We start from the raw sequence: 20,773 nt of genomic DNA on the forward strand, positions 1-20,773 counted from the left end.
TGCCTATTGTTGGTGTAAAGGGATTCTTGTGATTTTTGCACATCAATTTTGTATCCTGAGATTTTGCTGAAGTTGCTTATCAGTTCAAGAAGTTTATGGGCTGAGATGATGGGGTTTTCTAAATATACAATGATGTTGTCTGCAAACAGAGACAACTTGACTTCCTCTCTTCCTATTTGAATATCCTTTATTTCTTTCTCTTGCCTGATTGACCTGGCCAGAACTTCCTATAATATGTTGAACAGGAGTGGTGAGAGAGTTAGCCTTACTGTTTTCTCCTGGATCCAGTCTCAAGTGGAATTTAAACTTGCAAAGCCCTACTGATATTCTAGAAATTTCTAAATTTTTAAAAAAGTATTAGCAGGTTAAATCTCTATAAATCTGATTTTTCTCTGTAGAGTATATCTTTTTAAAAATTACCCATGATCTTTCCTCCTGTGAAGTTAGATAAAATGGATAGAGTTATTAGTTGCTCACATTCCCCTATTTTATTATTTTTAATAGTTTTATATATTATCATTTATTATTATATTATTTAGTATTAGTATTATTTATTAGTTTTATTGCTGGCAGAGACCCTCTGTTTACTATAGATTGATTTTTTTCCTTCTCTGCCACATTATTCCAATCAGGAGAGAGAAATAAAACAACTTTCTGACCTAGATTTTCAGCTACTCCTTCATTTCTTGGCTTCCATATAGCAATCTCCTAGGGAAAAAAACATTGTCTATATTTGCTGTCTCCAGTGCCTCTCCTAGCATTCTTTCTTGAGATAATCCCAGTCACATTTGGATTCCTACTACTCTCCTGATATTGCTCATGTCAAGGTCAACTGTGATCTTCATGTTTCTGCACCCAGTGGTTGATTCTGTTGATTCTGTCTGCAGCTCCCTGGACTTATTTGCAGTATACAACATTGTTGATCTTGCCTTTCTCTGGGAAACATTTTCTTTTTTTGGCTGACTTTTAGTATACCTCATCTTCCTGGTTTTTCTCTTACCTCATTAATTGTCCCTTCTCAGTCTAATTTTCTGATTCGGCTTCATCACCTTGGCCTCAGAATGTCGGTATTGCCCAAAGCCCATTCTTTAGCCCTCTTCTCTATCCTTATGCAATCTCTTGACACTCTCATCCAGACTCAGGGTTTTAAATGTCCTCAATGATATGTCTATCTCTCATCCAGACTGCATCCTTGAACTCTAGATTCATGCACAGAGCAGCCTATTCAATACTTCCACTTGCATGTTAATGGATATTTCAAACTTAACCACATCTAAAATGAAGCTTCTAATTTTTTCCCAAAACTTGTACAACGTACAGCCCTCTCCATCACAGCTAATAAAAATCCCATTCTTCTACTTGCAGTTATCTATGATTCCTCATCTCTTCTTATATCCAACATCTTAACTTTAATGTGTGCGTATATATGTGTGTTTGTGTGTGTTCGTGTATACAAAAGTGCATATATGTGCATATATACACTAAAGTGTACATATGTGCAATAAAGTATATTAGTACTTATTAGTAAATATAGCATTCATTTAAGTACTAGTATTAAGTATTGATATAAGTACTAATCTTGGTATTATTTATAAAAAATATATATCCAGAATTTGACCACTTCATAGTATCTCTATCTTTGACACCTTGATCCAAACCACCATTATCTTCTGCCTAGACTGTGCAATCACCTTTTCCTTAGTGGCCTTGCATTCATTCTTGCCCTGCTACAGTCTGTCTGAACACAGCAGCTAGAATAATCTTATTAAACCCCCAGGTTACTCTTCTACCTGAAACTCTCCAATTTATCATTTCTCTCAGAGTTAAAGCTAAGGTCTTTACAATGGCTTGCAAGTCTCTAAATGGTCTACCACCCAATCCCTCTTAGTAACTCTCTGATCTCACCTTCTCCTTGTCTTGTTCTCTCTCACTCCATCCCAGGCACGCTGTCTTCCCTGCTGATCCTCACACAAGCTAGGCATTCCCCCCGCTTCCCCAGAGCTTTCACCTGGCTACTTCCTATGCCAGAAATTCTTTCCTCCATCTTCCCTCTTCTTTGAATTTTTGCTTAAATGTCATGTTATCAGTGGGCTCTACTTAAGTGTTATCCCAGATTTTCCCATCCCTATTATCCTGCTTTGTTTTTTTTTCTATAAAAAGTATTACTTCCCAACATACTAAATAATTTACTTTTTTATTATGTTGATGATATAGCTTTCCCACAGAATGTAAGATAGAGGGGTTTTTTTTTGTTTGCTTTTTTGTTTTGTTTTGTTTTTGTGAGAAAAGTCTCGCTCTGTCACCCTGGTTGGAGTGCAGTGGCACGATCTTGGCTCACTGTAACCTCGGCCTCCTGGTTCAAGCGATTCTTCAGCCTCAGCCTCCTGAGTAGTTGGTATTACAGGCACATGCCACCACGCCCGGCTAATTTTTGTATGTTTAGTAGAGATGGGGTTTACTATGTTGGTCAGGCTAGTCTTGAACTCCTGACCTCATGATCCACCTGCCTTGGCCTCCCAAAGTGCTGGGATTACAGGCATGAGTCACCACGCCAGGCCAAGATAGAGGTTTTATCTGTTTCATTTATTTTCATATCCCCAGAACCTAGAACTACACCTATAACATTGTAGGCATTCAATAAGTATTTGTTGAATGAATGAGTGAATGAATGAATGAATGAATGAAGAGCATGGGGTTTACTCCTATGAATAAACTTCCTTGGTTTAACAGGTCAACATCTAGTCTTTACATGTGGGACCAACAAGGTCAAATACAAAATAACACCCAAAGCATCCAATTTAATAAAAATAGAGAGTAGGAATGTAGTAAATAGTTTCTAAACATATGGCTGGAATGATTATAAATATTTTCCAATGTTGATTCAGCACTTTACAGAAAAACAGAGGGTTTGGATTTTCTAGCCCTTTAATTTGCTCAGGGAGAAAGAGAAAAAGCATGAACATCTTTGTTGATGGAGAGATAGCCTCCTCACCACCTGGGAATGATAGATTTCTTTCATAATAAAAGTATCTGTTTTGCATGGTGCCTCACATAGAGTAAATGCCCAATAAAGAGTTATTGACTCACTGAATGAATGAATGAGTGCTGTATATTGCCCATTACAGTGAGTATTAAAGTATTTTAAAAAGTAATCAGGAAATAAGAAATCAGACAGTGTACCACCAGGAATTTTGAATAAAATTCTGTCCATTGCTTTTTGAAATAGACTTTTAAGTGGAATTTGTGATTGAGAGGGTCCTCTTGACAACTGAGAGATGTGCCTTCTTCTAGATAGAGTAGACTGGAAATAGTTGGGATCACTACCCACGGAGGCCAAAGGAAGCTTGGGAACGTATAATTTCTGCAGGGCCCAACTTCAAAAGCTGGCATGTGGTGTATAATCAGCTGGTGCATAATCAGAAGTGTGTACAAATTTAGTCCAGAATTGCAGGCTTGGAAATCAGAGATTTTAATACTTGCCCCAGTGAGTGAATCTGGTCAGGTTATCTCATGGCAGTTTTCTCATCATAATCTAGGGATGATGATACTTGTTCTATAGATACTTTTTGTGTTATGTTTGGGATAAGCAGGGGATTGTGTGTGTGTGTGTGTGTGTGTGTGTGAACATGCACTGAATGGAGCAAAGAGCTATAATGCAAGGTAATAGTGATTAGTTGGGTGTTTTTTAAACTAATCCTTAAAGTGGCTGCACAATGGTTTCCTAATAGTGACTAAAAACAATGAGCAAACATGCGTTCACTTCTTTTCCAATGCAGTTTGACAACACTGGAACATTTCAGGTGATTCCAGTTCCTCCAAATGGGGAAAATCAAACATTAGAAAGACTTTGGCGCTGTACACTTTGCTATGGTAAGACCAATGAAGAGAATTGACTGTGCTGAAGAGCTTAAATGCCTTCTAGATGAGTTATTGAATGTGGTTTTATCCAGAGATTTCTATTTTTAATCATAGGTTCTATTTTCAGTTTTCTAGTTTTTCAATACCATATGTCATGGTTTCAATCTCTGGAATGTTTGGAGTTTCCATAGAATGTGAAAATTGGTTTAGAAAATTATCCCAACCAATGTAGCATTTCTTGGGGACAATTGGGTAGTTTGTATCAGAAGTCTCTAAAATATCAAAAATATTTCCTAAATGAGCTCAGACATGACTTGTACACTGCAGGTATCTGTGCTACCTACATCTGCTTTCAACAAAGCCCTTCCCTTATTGTCTGCTAATGCCCGGAGAAGTACCGGGACATTGAAAATTTCTCATTAATTTAAATTATGTGAGATCAAAGAGATATTGATCAAATTATAATTCTTGGTAATTAGTCACTGAGTCACTTGAAGATCTCAAACAAGTGTCTTGTTGGGTCAGTGTTGAACCAATGATGTGTCTCTCTGTGTGTTTTCAGATAAATGTTTTGCAAATGCTTGCATTCGAGAGGCTTTCTTACCTGAAGATTCATACATGGATGTAGCCTTCCTCATAGACAATTCTTGGAATATAGCAAAGGATGATTTTAAGGCTGTGAAAGCCTTGGTGAGCTCAGTGATTGACAACTTCAACATTGCTTCAGACCCTTTAATCTCAGACTCTGGTGATAGGATTGCTTTGTTGAGCTATTCTCCTTGGGAAAGTTCCAGGAGAAAGATGGGTACAGTAAAAACAGAGTTTGATTTCATCACTTATAACAACCAACTCCTAATGAAGAATCACATCCAGACTTCCTTCCAACAGCTAAATGGAGAAGCAACAATTGGTCGTGCCCTACTGTGGACCACTGAAAATCTTTTTCCAGAAACACCCTATCTAAGAAAACACAAGGTCATCTTTGTGGTCTCAGCTGGAGAAAATTATGAGAGAAAAGAATTTGTAAAAATGATGGCTTTGAGGGCTAAGTGTCAAGGCTACGTCATATTTGTGATTTCTCTGGGCTCTACACGTAAGGATGACATGGAGGAGTTAGCCAGCTACCCACCTGATCAACACCTGATACAGCTTGGGAGAATACATAAACCAGATCTGAATTATATTGCAAAGTTCTTAAAGCCATTTTTATACTCGGTCAGGCGTAAGTTATTATTTCATTGTTTGTCTTTGTTTTAATAAGCTAGTGTTTGTTAATATTATAGTATTGATAACCTATTTTTGTGTCTATAGCTAATCTAAACATAATTTATGAATTAGATGGTGAGATAGGAGCAGGAATGGATCATTTGCTGGTTATACCCTGTTTATATCCTGGTCACAAAGTGGTGAGGCCTGAGACCTTTTTTTATGATAGTGTGTCTTTTAGCCAAACTCTCAGCACTAGAAAGCCACAGAGTGACTGGAGGTCTTATGAATCACATTTGCTCAAGAAGTTCTAGCAGCAGTTAGGTGATTTCAGAAGAACATTCAAGTAAAAGTTTTACTTGCTATACCTGTTTTATTTCCAACTTTGCACACCCTGGAGACCTGTGTGAGGATGTGAAGATAGCAAAGTCCTGGGCACACACATCACCCAGGAATCTTGTTAAAATGCAGGATATTCTTACTGAGGATATCTAGGGTGAAGCCTGAGATTCTACATTTCTAACAGATACTGCAGTAATGTCAATGCTGCTGGTTCATGGATCACATGGCTCTAGGCCAGTGCACTACAAAGGGTTGCTCATTGGATGAGTGCCAGGCTACAAATTGATGTGTGAAGAAATAAACACACAAATTGAGAGTAAACATCTAGAAACTTTTAAGGCAATTTGACATTGATTGCTGCAGCGTACAGTTGCATGACCAGTGGACTCTGTCTCATTGAACAGGATGTAGACCAAAAGTATCAGTCTGCAAAGAACTAGAAATAAGAATACCTTGTCCTCTATCACAGATGGTTTGGGAAAATGCTCTTCTAGAGCAATTGTTCTCAATACGGCACAATTTGCCCCAGGGGACATTTGGAAATGCCTGGAGGCATTATTTGGCAGTCACAACTTGGGGATGCTACTAGTATCAAGTAAATAGAGGTCAGGGATATTGCTAAACATCCTACAATTCACAGGACAGACCCCCCCACCACAACAAAGAATAATACATCCCCAAAAGTCAATAGCACTGAGGTTGAGAAACACTTCTCCATAATATCCCACAGAATCAGAGCTGAACCTTTTCTTTCTGGAAATCTGACAGGTTTAGAAGTAAACTTGGCTGGAATTAATTCCACCACTCTACAATCCCAGTTTCCTTGCTATTCAAAGGATCACCCCACAACACCACAGTGATAATGTCTTGAGCCTTCACTCTTCATTGCAAGGAGAGCTCCACCTTTCTCCTGTGATTCATATTCAATTAAAGAATCCAATAATTGCCCTCTTGGGAACACTGTTATTTCTTTACATCTAAGATGCCCTCAGTTGTATAATGTAAAGGAAAAAAATGTTTCCAATTAAATTTTGACACCAATTTTCCTATTAGAGCATTTTATTTTATAGCAATTGAAAGAGTTCTTTTGGATGCATGGTAAATATATCACTCCTGTGCATGCATAAAAAGAAAATCTATGTGAAATAGGCAGGTTAAGGCATTCCTAAAACAACTTCTTATTCAGAATTTGGCTCTTGTGAGCTACTTTTTGGCTCAGAGTCATTGGTATCCATTTGTTTTCTATGCAATTTTGTTCTTTGTGCCATTAAGATTGATGATTATGCAATATTTTTAAAAGACTATAAAACAACTCAAAGATGGTCATGCTGGGCTGTTAAGTGGCTTTGCAATCATGTAGAAGTAGCCTACTGTTGACTTCCAGCTGGGAAGTGTTAAACACACCCAATTCGCTGCCTTCCCACAACCACTTGGTTTGTAGGAGTGAAAAGGCTTCTCTGCTGGTATTTATGGGAATGTCTTCAAACTGCTCTCCCCAGTTCTACAAGTTTTGGTGCTGGCATGTTTGCTGTTCCCACATGCACAGGCAATGACCACTGCATCACAATTCTTGCCCACCCAACAGTAAGTGTCAGATGCAATTAATCAGAAGATATATTTTCATTTTAAAGAAATAGAAAAAAGGAAAAAAATGCTTATCTTAGAATTCAAAAATGTGATTATTATAAAACTACAGACGTTATTTGAGATATTTTCATAGATCCTTGGATCATTCAATGGCTGAAGGCCTTCTTTAACTAAAATCTTTTATTTTCCAGAATGGGACAGGGTAACATACTTCTCCATATTCCAAAATTTATAGAACATCAGGAAGGGGATAAATAGGCATATTATTTAGACCAGTAAGGTAAAATCTTGTCTGTGATTCTTTTCCTCATAGGAATCAGTATTAGTGGGTGCAGAAGCACAGAAATGATATCAGTATCATGTAATGAAACATTACCTTGTCTCTGTTTGATCTGTTAGCGTAAGTCTGGGTGAAAAACCTTTGATGAATCAGAATAGAGTATCTCTTAGATTATGTTAGCCGGAGCATGTGAAAATCATGTGTCCCTGCATCACAACTAGCTCTTAGATGAACAATTTGAGGAGGTCTGTTTCCATGACTCTGGTAATCCTTTGGCTGCTAAAACACTCTAAAATCAAATTTTGAGTGCTATTTCTAACTGCTGTTTTCTGTTTTCACCCCAGCCAAATTTTGCTGAAATATGTTAGTGACATTAATTGCTTCAAGAGGATTCCTGTTGGGATTCTCTTTACCTAGGAAACATCATTTCCAGTTTTAAAATCTAACTATAACTTTGTTCTCTCAATAGGGGGATTCAATCAGTACCCACCACCGATGCTTGAGGATGCCTGTAGACTCATCAATTTAGAAGGAGAGAATAATCAAAATGATGGTTTCCAGTAAGTTAGAAAGCTCTTATATTTACAAGTGACTGCTAATTGGCTGATGGGAGTATAACTGGTTAATAACACTTTATTAGGCTGATGATGCTAACAAGGTCTCTGAAGTAGACATTTCATGTATTCCATTTTCCATAGGAGAAATTACATATCAAGTATGATTTCCAATTTGTTTTTATAACATCATAAGCTTTATTACAATTTTGCCTTTAAATTCATGGTTTCTTCAGAAATTCCTGTATTGAAATTTACCCCAGAATAGAACCCACAATTTATCCTCGATCCACCTCAACCTCACTTCTCATTTCTCCCAACCATGAGTTCTGGTCACACTGAACTCTTACCTGCCTTGTGTGAATTATTCCATTTCACACTGCCTGGGACTCTTGCTCCATTTGGTGAAACCCTAGGCATCTTTCATGACCCAGATTGAAGCCATTTTAGAGGCCCACACTCAGGGGCGCATTCTCTTTCTCAGGGATGTTCCTTGCTGAGAAAAAGAATTCAGCGACATTTCTCCCATTTGCTTTTGAAAGAAGAGAAATATGGCTGTGTTCCGCCCGGCTCACCAGCAGTCAGAATTTAAGGTTACCTGTCTTGTTCCCTGAACATAGCTGTTATCCTGTTCTTTTTTCAAGGTGCCCAGATTTCATATTGTTCAAACACACATGCTCTACAATTTGTGCAGTTAACACAATCATCACAGGGTCCTGAGGTGACATACATCCTCCTCAGTTTATGAGATGACAGGATTAAGAGATTAAAGTAGAGACAGGCATAGGAAATCACAAGGGTATTGATTGCGGAAGTGATAAGTGTCCATGAAATCTTCACAATTTATGTTTAGAGATTTCAGTAAAGACAGGCATGAGAAATTATAAAAGTATTAATTTGGGGGAACTAATAAATGTCCATGAAATCTTCACAATCCACGTTCTTCCACCATGGCTTCAGCCGGTCCCTCCTTTTGGGGTCCCTGACTTCCTGCAACATCTCTCCCTTTCTTTTTATGTAAATGTGCCATGGTGATGAAGGCTTAGTCGTTCTCTTGATTTTGAGGCAGGATTCTTTGACTGGTCCAGCACACTAAAAACAAGCCGATTAAACAGAGAAACATAATTCCAAAATTTACTACAGTGGAGCCCCCAATAGACTTAATCCAAGTCATGGGGGTTTAATCCATAAAGATTTTCTGCCACCTGATCTAACACCTCAGCTCCAGGCACGATGGATAAGTGAGCTTGAGAGGATTCAAAAATTTGTTTTTTAAATTTAGTTATGTCCAATGATAAGTTATCTTCCCTACCTAGAAGGTGTCCTTTGACCACTTCCCATGAATGATCAGTCTTGTTATAGGAATACGGGGTGATACAGAAATCCAAAGTATTCCAATCACACTGCATTTGCATGCGATGTTCGAGACTCACTACCCGATCTCCAAGCCAAATAACAGACTGTCTTAAATCATTAATTTGATTTGCCAATTTTTGATTGATGCCTTGTTGAGAATTCCACATTTGGGTGGAATTGGCTTGCCAATCATTAACAAAATGAGCCGTTTGAATGGATTGGTGTAATGCCATTCCGGCAGTGGTGGCCATTGCAGTGACTGTAATTAGGCCCATGATAACAGCGATTAAAGTGAAAACAAATCTCTTAGATCTTTTTAGAATTCGCTGTAACACTTCATTAATTAAATGTATTGAGGGGGAGGATTCCCAAGGTCTGGGCAAAGTTACCGGAATCCAGATTCCTTCTCGAGCTCGAACCAACATTACACTTTTCCTGGAGTCAAAATGGGAGTTAATACAAGTGTATAAATGACAATTAATGCGTTGGACAGTTTGATTATTCGTCCAAATTTTGATATTTCCCACTAACAGCATGTAAGGAGGCTTAACACAACTCTGTATGGGAACAGTCAGGTTGGAGGTAAGTAAGTAAAGCAGAATGTCTGGATCTACGTTGATACTGAGAGAGTGGGACAGTAGTGGGAACAACAGACAGAATAGTTTTCCCTTCCCATACTCGCAGTCCAGACATGGCAATTGCCAATTTCCAAAGTTCTGGGTGTTCTGGGCTCAGAATGGGGAGTATCATATGAGGCCTGGGGCGGGGGGGATAATGCCTTTATCTTCGCATTTTAAGGGAAAGAATGAGCTGAATCTCCTATGCAAAGTAGATGATTCTCGTTCTCCTGATAAGAAATAAAATAAGTAGCCTCCAGGCATTCCCTTCTGCCAGAGGAGCAATTGTTTTCTAAATAGCCCTTTGGTGCCCAGTCTATTACTAAACCATGTGAGTCATTTTTTAATATTACTGCATGTGAGTTAACACAATCTTCCCAAATTAAAGTTTTAGATGGGCCCTCAAAATTTTTAGGGCATGGTTTTCCTGCAGGTTTATATTGAAAGTATGGGGTATCTCCCATTACTCCTCCTTTCATTTGTTTTAAAGGAGAAAGGGAGAGGCCAGAGATCAAATGTCCCATTTTATCTGTAGCTGATCTTTCCGGAAGATAAACAGCTGGGACTTGAGTTTCTAGATGGATTCAACTAGGTGCATGTCCGAGGCACAGAGCGGGGTATTTATAACCCATGGTAACATTAAATGCAGTGCCTTCTTCTCCTGGTTGAGCAGGGCAACGGTCATCTCTTGCTCCAGGCATCCACACACTATCGTTAGTGTAGATTTCTGCAGGAGCATCTATCCAGGTGAGAGGTCGAATAAGTGGAGGAAAAGGCACATAAGCCCAATAAGAATAATTATGTGTAGCAGGTAAATCAGTGTGAGAGGAAACTGGTGAGACAGAAAGTATAAGGAGGAGAATCATTAAATAAAACCTAGTGTAAGCGAGATTCAGTGCTGAAGGAGGAAGAGAAGAACAGAGGGATGTTATTTTCAGGCTAATAGAAATGGTGAGATTTTTAGGTTTGTAAAAAGAAAAAGAAAGGTAATCAGGAGAAGTGGGATTAGTTAGATCGGTCTCCATTGCCATCAGGGAGGACTGATTTAAACCCATTGTGATTTGGTGTGCCTGTTTCTGTGGAGTCGGCACAGATCTCACCATGTCTGAGGGCAGTCTCTGACACAGACGTCTTTTCTCTGTGGTTTTCATTGTCAGTATTCACCCGAAGCTTGAGTCTCTGGTGGGTACCCAGACAGGGGATTGATGATCTCCTGGTGAAACACAAGTATATCATCTTCCCCACGTTATAATTGTTCCAGGTTCCCAGGTATTGGTTTGGGAGTTTTTCCGTAACACTGGCTTGTCTTCGTTTAAGGAGAGTTTTTTGCCTGTATAATGGCGTTTGGCTGCAGTTAGAGTATTATCTTTAGGAACATTTTAAAAAATTAGAGTAAACAATGCCAAATGTAATTGGGAGTGGGGAGTAGTTAAATCATGTTTTGGTTGTTCAGACTGTTTGGACAATTGGGTTTTTAAAGTGCGATTGGCCCGTTCCACCACAGCCTGTCCCTGAGGATTGTAAGCGATTCCAGTAATATGGGAAATTCCCCACTGCTGCATAAATGAATCAAAAGCCTTACTAACATATCCAGGGGTATAGTCTGTCTTTATTTGATATGGAAGCCCCATAACTGCAAAGCAAGAATACTGATGTTTTTTAACATGGGCCATGCCTTCCCCTGTTTGGCAAGTAGCCCAGATAAAACCTGAGAAGGTATCTACAGAGACATGCACATATGACAGTCTGCCAAAGGAGCTAACATGAGTCACATCCATTTGCCATAAAGCATTAGCAGTTAGGCCTCTAGGATTAACGCCAGGTTCCTGATTTGGAAGTACGAAGACCTGGCACTGAGGGCAGCTGTGAACAATAAACTTAGCCTGTTTCCAGGTAAGAGCAAATTTATCTTTTAATCCAGCGGCATTGACATGAGTGAGATTATGGAACTCCTGAGCTTCTTGGGTTGTAAAAGAGACCAAACAGTCAACTTTATGGTTACCGGCAGACATGGGTCCTGGTAAAGTGGTATGAGATCTAATATGTGTAATATAGAAAGGGTGTCTATGTTGGAAAACTGCCAGTTGTAACCTTGAAAATAAAGAAGCCAATTCAGAATTATCAATATGTTTGATAGTAGCAGTTTCTATATTTTTAGTGGCATGTACAACATAAGTGGAATCTGAGACAATATTTAAAGGTTTGGAGAAATCCTGTAAGGCAGTAATCACGGCAATTAACTCTGCCTTTTGAGCAGAAGTATAAGAGGTAGAAATAAGTTTGTCTGTAGGACCTATATAACCAGCATTGCCATTACTGGAGCCATCGGTGAACACTGTAATGGCCTCAGGAATGGGTTGATCCTTGGTTAATCGAGGAACCACCCAATACGTCATTTTTATAAAATCAAACAATTTGTTTTTTGGATAGTGATTGTCAATAATGCCAATAAAATCAGCCAAGTGTATTTGCCACAGTACGGAATGTTGAAAGGCAGCTTGAACTTTGAGCTGATTTAAAGGAACCACAGTTACATTTGGATCAAATCCAGAAATTTGAAGTATTCTGCACCAAGCCTGTCCAAGTATTTGACAGGCCCATCCCAGGGCCACGTGTCTTATCTCCTTTGTTTAAAACGATATTAGGTCGTAAAAGCAATTGAGCAATTGACTCACCGGCCGGAATGGAAACAGGAACCTTGGCAGACACGATTAATTTAATCTCATCAACGGAATCAGAATTAATGAGACCAGTATGAATGGTGATTCCTTTAGCAGAGGTAGATGCTCTACCTAACACCAGGCCCACCGAACCTTGAGGTAAAGGGCCAGTGACCCCCGTGGGGACAATCAAAGGCAAAGAGTCAGGTAGTAAATTCAGAAGAATAGTACTACAGAGATCAACCACCCCGCCTCCTACTGTGGAGGTGGACAAGCATTGTACTGAGACAGAAGGAGAGGCTGGGACCCATTTGGTTTGGCTGTAGGTAGATTTGTTTGTGCTGGGGGTTGCGTTGGGACCGCCTGAAGCGGAAATGCAACATTGGTCTGAGTTTGAAGTGTCCCATTTGATGTTGGGGCCTGGGACCAGCCCTGCTCCCCGTTTCCCTGGTGTTGTGGCAGGGGGTTTCCATCTATATCATACTTACAGCGGCAAATATTTGCCCAATGTTTACCTTTGCGACAACGTGGGCAAACAGTAGGAGCAGCATTTGGCCATGTGTGTTGAGCCAGCTTGGTCGCTTGTAAGTTTTTAACAGTGCAATTTTTTCGAGTATGACCAAGTTGGCCACAAGTATAGCAGGCTCCAAAAGAAGAATTAGTGGGACCAGTTTGGTTGGTGTCCTTCATGGCCCGTGCCCACAGAATAGCTTTGTGGGTGTCTGATCCAATGCCTTCACAAGCTTTAATATATGCAGGCAACACCTTGTGATCAGGTAAATTTTGTCGTTGGACAGAACGCATGGCCATTTTACATTCGTGGTTTGCATTTTCAAAAGCTAACATACGAAGGAGAATGCCTTGAGCGTGCTCATCAGAGACAGATTTTTCAACAGCATCTTGTAATTTAGCTAAAAAATCAGGGTATAATTCAGAGTGACCTTGTTTAACCATGGTAAAAGAAACAGGAGCTTGGTCTGTAGCGCGTAATTTATCCCAAGCTCTCATACACACCTTTGTTACTTGTTCTGTGGTGAGGGCATCAAAGTTTAATTGGGCATAAGTATCAGAGAAACTATTGGAGCCTGTGAGCTGAGCCTGGGTAATTAGAATGCCATTACTTCGATTTAGCTGAGCCTGCAAACGGGCCTCCTCTGACCACCAGGTATGAAATTGTAAATGCTGAGATGGGGTTAGAACAGCTTTTGCCAAAAGGTCCCAATCTAAAGGAAGTAAAGTGACCTCCATACAAAAAGTTTGTAAAACCATCTTAACATAAGGAGAAGTAGGACCATACTGAGTACAAGCATCCTTAAATTGTTTTAAAAAGGTAAGATTAAGAGGTACATAATGATCATTTGTAACCCTTGGACGTTAGGTGAGTCTAGCGCGACCGGATAAGTCCATGCGTCTAACCCACTTATTTCTTTGTTTTGGCGTAATAAGTGTCGCACTGAAGTTTGAAGAGTAGGCATCTGAGATGGAGTCGGTGTAGAAGTGACAGGAAAAGCATGTGTAGATAAGGGAAACTGAGGGTGAGAGGGTTGGACCGGGATGAGAGTGTGAGAAAGGGGCATTGGAGGAACAGAAGGAGCAGAAGTATACTGGTGATTACTGCTGTTCACATGTGAAGAAGGGTACAGAGAAGCAGGCTGAGTGGATGGTGAAGTGACCAGTTGAGGAACCGAAACAACAGGAGGGTGAGGAGCTGAAGTGGATGGGGGAGGGCCTGCAGAATTATAGGTAAATTGTACTTTGGTCCCAGAGCCACTAGGTGATTCCAGAGGTTTGAGAAGAGAATAATTACCATATATATGATCCTGGGCTGTGTGAGTCGGGGCTGCAGGAGTTACATGTACCGGCTCTTCATGAAAAGAAATAAGATCATCAGGGGGTGACCATAAGTCAAAGTCATCCGAGATAGACATTGAATTCTCTACATTGTCAGGTAGGGGAGGAGTAGCCGGAGGGAGAGGCTGATCAGATAACAAAGGCTGTGCAGGAGAGGAAGGTTGAGGAAAAGGTGGAGGATCGTCAGATTCAGAAAATTGTGGTAACTATAGGGGGTCATGGGATTGGTATGTCATCAGGACAGCAGGTACCAAGGCCCAGTCACCCCAAACAGTGACGGGAATATAATTCCCTGTGGAGACCAGTTCCTTGAATGTTGCACCAACACGATCCCATAGTTCTACATCTAAGGTTCCTTTTTCAGGAAACCAAGAACAGTATTCTTCTACTGCCCTGAATAGAGTGACCATATTTTCCATAGGCACTCAAACACCACCCTGTTTTAACAGGAGTTTAATATAGCAGAGATAAGCATGATGCTTAGACTCTGCATGACCCATAGTTAACCCGGACCATACACAGACTACTCACCACTTGTCAGGGAGTCGAACACGCGTTTCTGTGGACCAAACCAATGATGTTTCTCCGCACCTACCAAAGGGAATCGGGTTCCCTCATGCACTTAGGAAAAAAGAAAGACCATGTGGGTGCCAGATATTGGGGGAAATTCAGCCAGATATCAGGCAAAATTCACCCCTGATATTTCATGTAGGTTCTTTTCTATTTTCCCTAAGCATCCACCGGTTTGAGAAATAAAGGGACAGAGTACAAAAGAGAGAAATTTTAAAGCTGGGCATCCGGGGGAGACATCACATGTCGGTAGGTTCCGTGATGCCCCACAAGCCGCAAAACCAGCAAGTTTTTATTTGGGATTTTCAAAAGGGGAGGGAGTGTACGAATAGGGTGTGGGTCACAGAGATCACGTACTTCACAAGGTAATAGAATATCACAAGGCAAATGGAGGCAGGGCGAGATCACAGGACCACAGGACTGGGGCGAAATTAAAATTGCTAATGAAGTTTCGGGCACCATCGTCATTGATAACATCTTATCAGGAGACAGGGTTTGAGAGCAACCGGTCTGACCAAATTTATTAGGTGGGAATTTCCTTGTCCTAATAAGCCTGGGAACACTATGGGAGACTGGGGCTTATTTCATCCCTACAGTTTCAACCATAGAATACGGCCACACCCAAGGGGGCCATTTTAGAGGCCCACCCTCAAGGGCACATTCTCTTTCTCAGGGATGTTCCTTGCTGAGAAAAATAATTCAGTGATATTTCTCCCATTTGCTTTTGAAAGAAGAGAAATACAGCTCTGTTCCACCCAGCTCACCGGTGGTCAGAGTTTAAGGTTACCTGTCTTGTTCCCTGAACATAGCTGTTATCCTGTTCTTTTTTCAAGGTGCCCAGATTTCATATTGTTCAAACACACATGCTCTACAATTTGTGCAGTTAACACAATCATCACAGGGTCCTGAGGTGACATACATCCTCCTCAGTTTACGAGATGACAGGATTAAGAGATTAAAGTAAAGACAGGCATAGGAAATCACAAGAGTATTGATTGGGGAAGTGATAAGTGTCCATGAAATCTTCACAATTTATGTTTAGAGATTGCAGTAAAGACAGGCATAAGAAATTATAAAAGTATTAATTTGGGGAACTAATAAATGTCCATAAAATCTTCACAATCCACGTTCTTCCGACATGGCTTCAGTGGGTCCCTCCGTTTGGGGTCCCTGACTTCCCTCAACAGAAGCCAATGTTTACTCTCCATCAAAACCCATAGTTGTTTTTTATAGCACTGCTGAGGCACTTATTACGGCCTACCCAAGGTCTTATCTTGCTGAAGTCTGAGGCTACATATGATTCATGTTTCATCCCCAAAAGTTAGCATAAAAGACTCCACAATATAATTGCACATATAAATAGTGTTCCTTGATATTGTATCCTAAATAAAAATATAACAAATTAATCTGAATGAATCTATGCCCTCAAACTGAGTGAAAGTGGCCCGTCTTGGTTGCTTTCTTCTTTTCTGTGTGCTTCTTCGAGCTTAGATCCCTGACTATAGCCTGTGAAAGCCCAGGTTTAGGCCCATAATCACCCCATCTTCTCAAATTGCAATTAAGCAAAGGAGCTTCTTAGAACAGCTAAGGTCTGTTTGATACACCCAGGAGCAAAACTGAAAGGTGAGTTCTCCAGAATTTATGCAAGCATATGTTCCTCTAATGTCAGATTTCATTTACTTGGTAATTTTGCAGGGAAGCGTCTAGCAGCCAACACCTTCTGAAGGACAATGTGGCACTGATCTTATGTGAAGCAGTGTTTCCCAACCTTGAATAAATCATAAAGTCATTTACAAGGAAAACCAATTCCTATAGGACAGCAGACAAAATATTATAATGTTATTTAAACATTTACAAACACAAATCTAGCTGTAAATATTATACACTTATAGTTCTTAATGCAGCTGCTAAACCACAAGTTAATTCATCAAATCCAGACAAACTCAGTGAGACAAAAATTTTCAACACTAACTTAATGCAATGAATGATTCTTCTTTGTCAAAATGGAATTTTTAAAAACCAAAAAAAATGGTAGATGTTGGTAAAATATATAAAATATGGTGCATGCTGCAGAAGAACATCTACATGCAGCTTGCCTCCTCTGTTACATGATGACATGATTCTCCACCACATATCTTCACCTGCACTACTGCAAAATTATTCACACAGTGTGCCATCACACATGATGTCACTTGATTTTCTCTTGGTGTGAATGTATTATTTACGTATTACATCTGACTTTTCTTCCTCTCCTCATTAACTCTCAACAGTTAAAATCATATTACTGGATGCCAAACATCAGTATCAAATGCAAATGCAAACACGGACATTGAAATTACATAAAATTGCATAATCAAGTATAAACTTCTATTGAATATGTTTTATAACATCATCCAAATAAAAACACAAAATTCTCAAATTATCACAGAGAACTCTTAAACTGCTATGATTATAAATGTAGACACTATTTTAAGAGGCACTGATATGGGTTATGTTTTATATAATCTTACTTTCTCACAGCAGTACTTGGTAGATTAAGTATTTTCTGCATTTTCCATGGTGATTGGTATCAATCTGAGATATAATATGATTGTTCCAAATGCTTGTGAGTTTCTTTTTTTTTTTTTTTTTTTTTTTTTTGAAACGGAGTCTCGCTGTGTCTCCCAGGTTGGAGTGCAGTGGCGCGATCTCGGCTCACTGCAAGCTCCGCCTCGCAGGTTCATGCCATTCTCCTGCCTCAGCCTCCCAAGTAGCTGGGACTACAGGCGCCCGCCAACACGCCCGGCTAATTTTTTGTATTTTTAGTAGAAACGGGGTTTCACCGTGTTAGCCAAGATGGTCTCGATCTCCTGACCTCGTGATCCGCCCGTCTCGGCCTCCCAAAGTGCTAGGATTACAGGCGTGAGCCACCGCGCCTGGCCGAGTTTCTTTTCACTTATCTAAAACTCTGAAAATGCTGGACATGGTGGCTCACACCTGTAATCTAAGCAGTTTGGGAGGCTGAGGAGGGAGGATCACTTGAGCCCAGGAGTTTGAGACTAGCCTGGGCAATACAGCAAGAACCAATCTCTACAAAAAATTAAAAATGAGCCCAGCATGGTGGCATGCATCTTAGGTCCCAGCTATTCAGGAGGCTGAGGTGGGAAGATTGCTAGAGCCCAGGAGGTTGAGGCTGCAGTGAGCTGTGATTGCACCGCTGCATTCCAGCCTGGGTGACCCTGTCTCAAAAGAGCGAGACCCTGTCTCAAAAAAAAAACAAACAAACAATAAAACTCTGCACAAATCAAACTTGGTTATTCCAAAGTAGTACTTAATAGGCTCTAGACAGTTGTGAGAAAAGGCAGAATAAGTAGAAAATCTTATCAGAGTTTTAAAAAATAATATGTATAATGAATCTCAATGAATTATTTGATTGAAATGGATTTATATTTTCACCACCCAATTGGTTTTTTAAGGAGATAATTAAATATGTTAAATGTTAAGGATGTTTTATTTGCCTCCTTCTCTAAAGTTATCTAGACTCACCTAAAGTTTTTTTTTTTCTTCTAGATTTGTTACTGAGCTACAAGAGGATTTTTTGGGAGAGAATGGCTTCATTGGCCAAGAATTAAATTCTGGAAGAGAATCACCTTTTGTAAAGATGGAAGACAATGGAAGTGACTATTTGGTTTACCTTCCAAGCCAAATGTTTGAGCCACAAAAATTAATGATCAATTATGAAAAAGATCAAAAATCTGCAGAAATTGCAAGTCTCACTTCTGGTAAGAAAATGAAAAGTCATGATGGAAATGTTAAATAGCCAGGATCCTCATCTTTTAACACTAGTAGAAAATCAAATAAATTAAGGCTGGTATCTAAAGCAACTTTTTTAAAAGTTCATTATGGTAGATACAACTTCTACTTTTATTGAAATTGAAGAAGTGAATGGTGACAGGCACTGCTAGGGAGATCACTGATAGAACCTCTCAGAAATGTCCCTGATATTCTTACCAAGCTTAAGATTTCTCTAGCACCCACAGTTTAGAAGGTTAGCATGATGTAGAAGGAAGCAGTATAGTGAACATCAGAGCAAAGGAGGGATTAAAATGACATTTTTTTGGGGGGGAGGAATGGAGTTTCATTCTTGTTGTTCAGGCTGGAGTGCAATGGCGTGGTCTTGGCTCACCGCAACCTCCGCCACCCGGGTTCAAGCGATTCTCTTTAAAATGACTTTTTAAAGTTGGTCTGGCCAGTGTTCCAGAATTTGTGATAATATGAGAAAGTATGTTTTATTTTTGTGGTACCCAGAAATGATAGAACATAAACTCCCTTGATGCCTACTCTATACATTTTAATGGCAAAGCAATAACTTTTGTAAAAATGTAATAATTTCAAACAAATCAGATACAAAGGAGTATGTCTATATTTTCATTAAAAAGTGTGAGGGGAGGTGGGAATGGGTAATGGGTAGAGAAAAAGGAAAAAAAGAGGAAGAACTACTATTTGATAGCACAACAGGGTAACTATAGTTAATAATTTTAAAAACATTTAAAAATAACCAAAAGAGTATAATTCAATTGTGTAATACAAAAGATAAATGATGATTCTCATCATTCCATGATAAGAATGAGGTACCCCATTCTCCATGATGTGATTATTATGCATTGCATGCCTGTATCAAAACATATTATGTACCCCATAAATATATACACCTACTCTATATCCATATAAATTAAAAATATATGTATTTTTAATTCCAAAGAGACTATTCAGCCATTCCACCTATGCATCTGGAATCTTCTAAAATGCTTGTTTGGCAGAATGTCAGCATTTTAAGCATTGTTCCAAAAGTATCACATGGTAGTTAGAGTACGTAAGTATAAGAGAAAAAGGGGCCAGTTTTGTACTATAATATTCATTCTTAGTAGCTTCCTGGGATAAATTTTTTTTTCTTGGGTTTAACACTTACATCCCCACAATTATTTCTAAAATATAAATACTCGAACCTTATCTTTAAAACAGCTAAACTTACCTTTGTAGAAGCCACAATTAAGGATAAAAAAGACAATCATTAGTTGAAAAATAGGCATCTTAGCTCAAAAAAAGTAGTGATGCAGTAAAACTAGATACATGTAGTACCATGGCATTAAGACATTCAAATGTGTGTTTTTTTAGTTAAAACTTTTTTTATTTTCATGTAGACATAGCCTGAAGAAGAAAATTGAAGATTTGTACTTTTTAATGGATGTTAATTGTGCATGTTCATTTTAATGACATGCAAATTAGAGTAGCCTTCAAGGCACAATAATTTATTATGGTTTGGTTTAAAAAGGGGAAAAAAGAGAAGGAGAGGTGTTTTGGTAGAGGGTTAGAGTATCAAATTGTCATTTGTGATAGCTTTGTTAGAGCTAAGCATTCCAAAGTCTGGTCATTTAGAAGCATGAGCCTTTTCAGGAAAGACAGATATGACTGGATATGAAAGAAATGAAGCAAAGAAGGGCATCTTTGCATCAGTCATTGTTAATGACTGATGTTCAGTATGAAAGAAATACTTTTCATTGATTTTTTTCAGCTCTCTGAGAATCAAGATCTGTATAGTTAGTGTAAGGTCCCATTTGGCTGAAGAAATAATTGTTCATAGCTCTAGCAGGGAAAAAAATGTAAATCCTACCCCACCCAGTTTCTCCTACAGTGAGCTGAAGTATGCTGAGAGTTCTGGGGATGATTACGTCAGGTTGGGATAGCCTGGAAACACTGAGCATTTCAGACGGAAGGATAATGTGTATTTTTTAATCCTTTAAAATAAATGTGAGTCTCAGATCATAAGTGTTTTCTAGGAACTTTGTGCTATTCTCTTTTCTTTCTTTCAATCATCTTTAGCCAGTTGCCAAAAACTGCTGAGAGTTTTCTGTA

At 39.2% G+C, this 20,773-nt stretch overlaps 1 protein-coding gene across 1 annotated transcript in view; it reads left to right on the forward strand.

Annotated features, from left to right (window-relative positions):
* Positions 1 to 20,773, forward strand: part of COL6A5 (collagen type VI alpha 5 chain) — a 137,688-nt gene that overhangs the window by 90,099 nt on the left and 26,816 nt on the right. Inside the window, exons 34-37 of the mRNA XM_009446456.5 lie at positions 3,777 to 3,870; positions 4,421 to 5,080; positions 7,743 to 7,833; positions 18,431 to 18,642. Coding sequence (XP_009444731.3) covers positions 3,777 to 3,870; positions 4,421 to 5,080; positions 7,743 to 7,833; positions 18,431 to 18,642 — 1,057 coding nt within the window. The remainder of the gene's footprint in view (positions 1 to 3,776; positions 3,871 to 4,420; positions 5,081 to 7,742; positions 7,834 to 18,430; positions 18,643 to 20,773) is intronic.

The sequence above is a fragment of the Pan troglodytes genome, chromosome 2 (genome assembly GCF_028858775.2).
Source record: "Pan troglodytes isolate AG18354 chromosome 2, NHGRI_mPanTro3-v2.0_pri, whole genome shotgun sequence".
Taxonomy (NCBI): Eukaryota; Metazoa; Chordata; class Mammalia; order Primates; family Hominidae; genus Pan; species Pan troglodytes.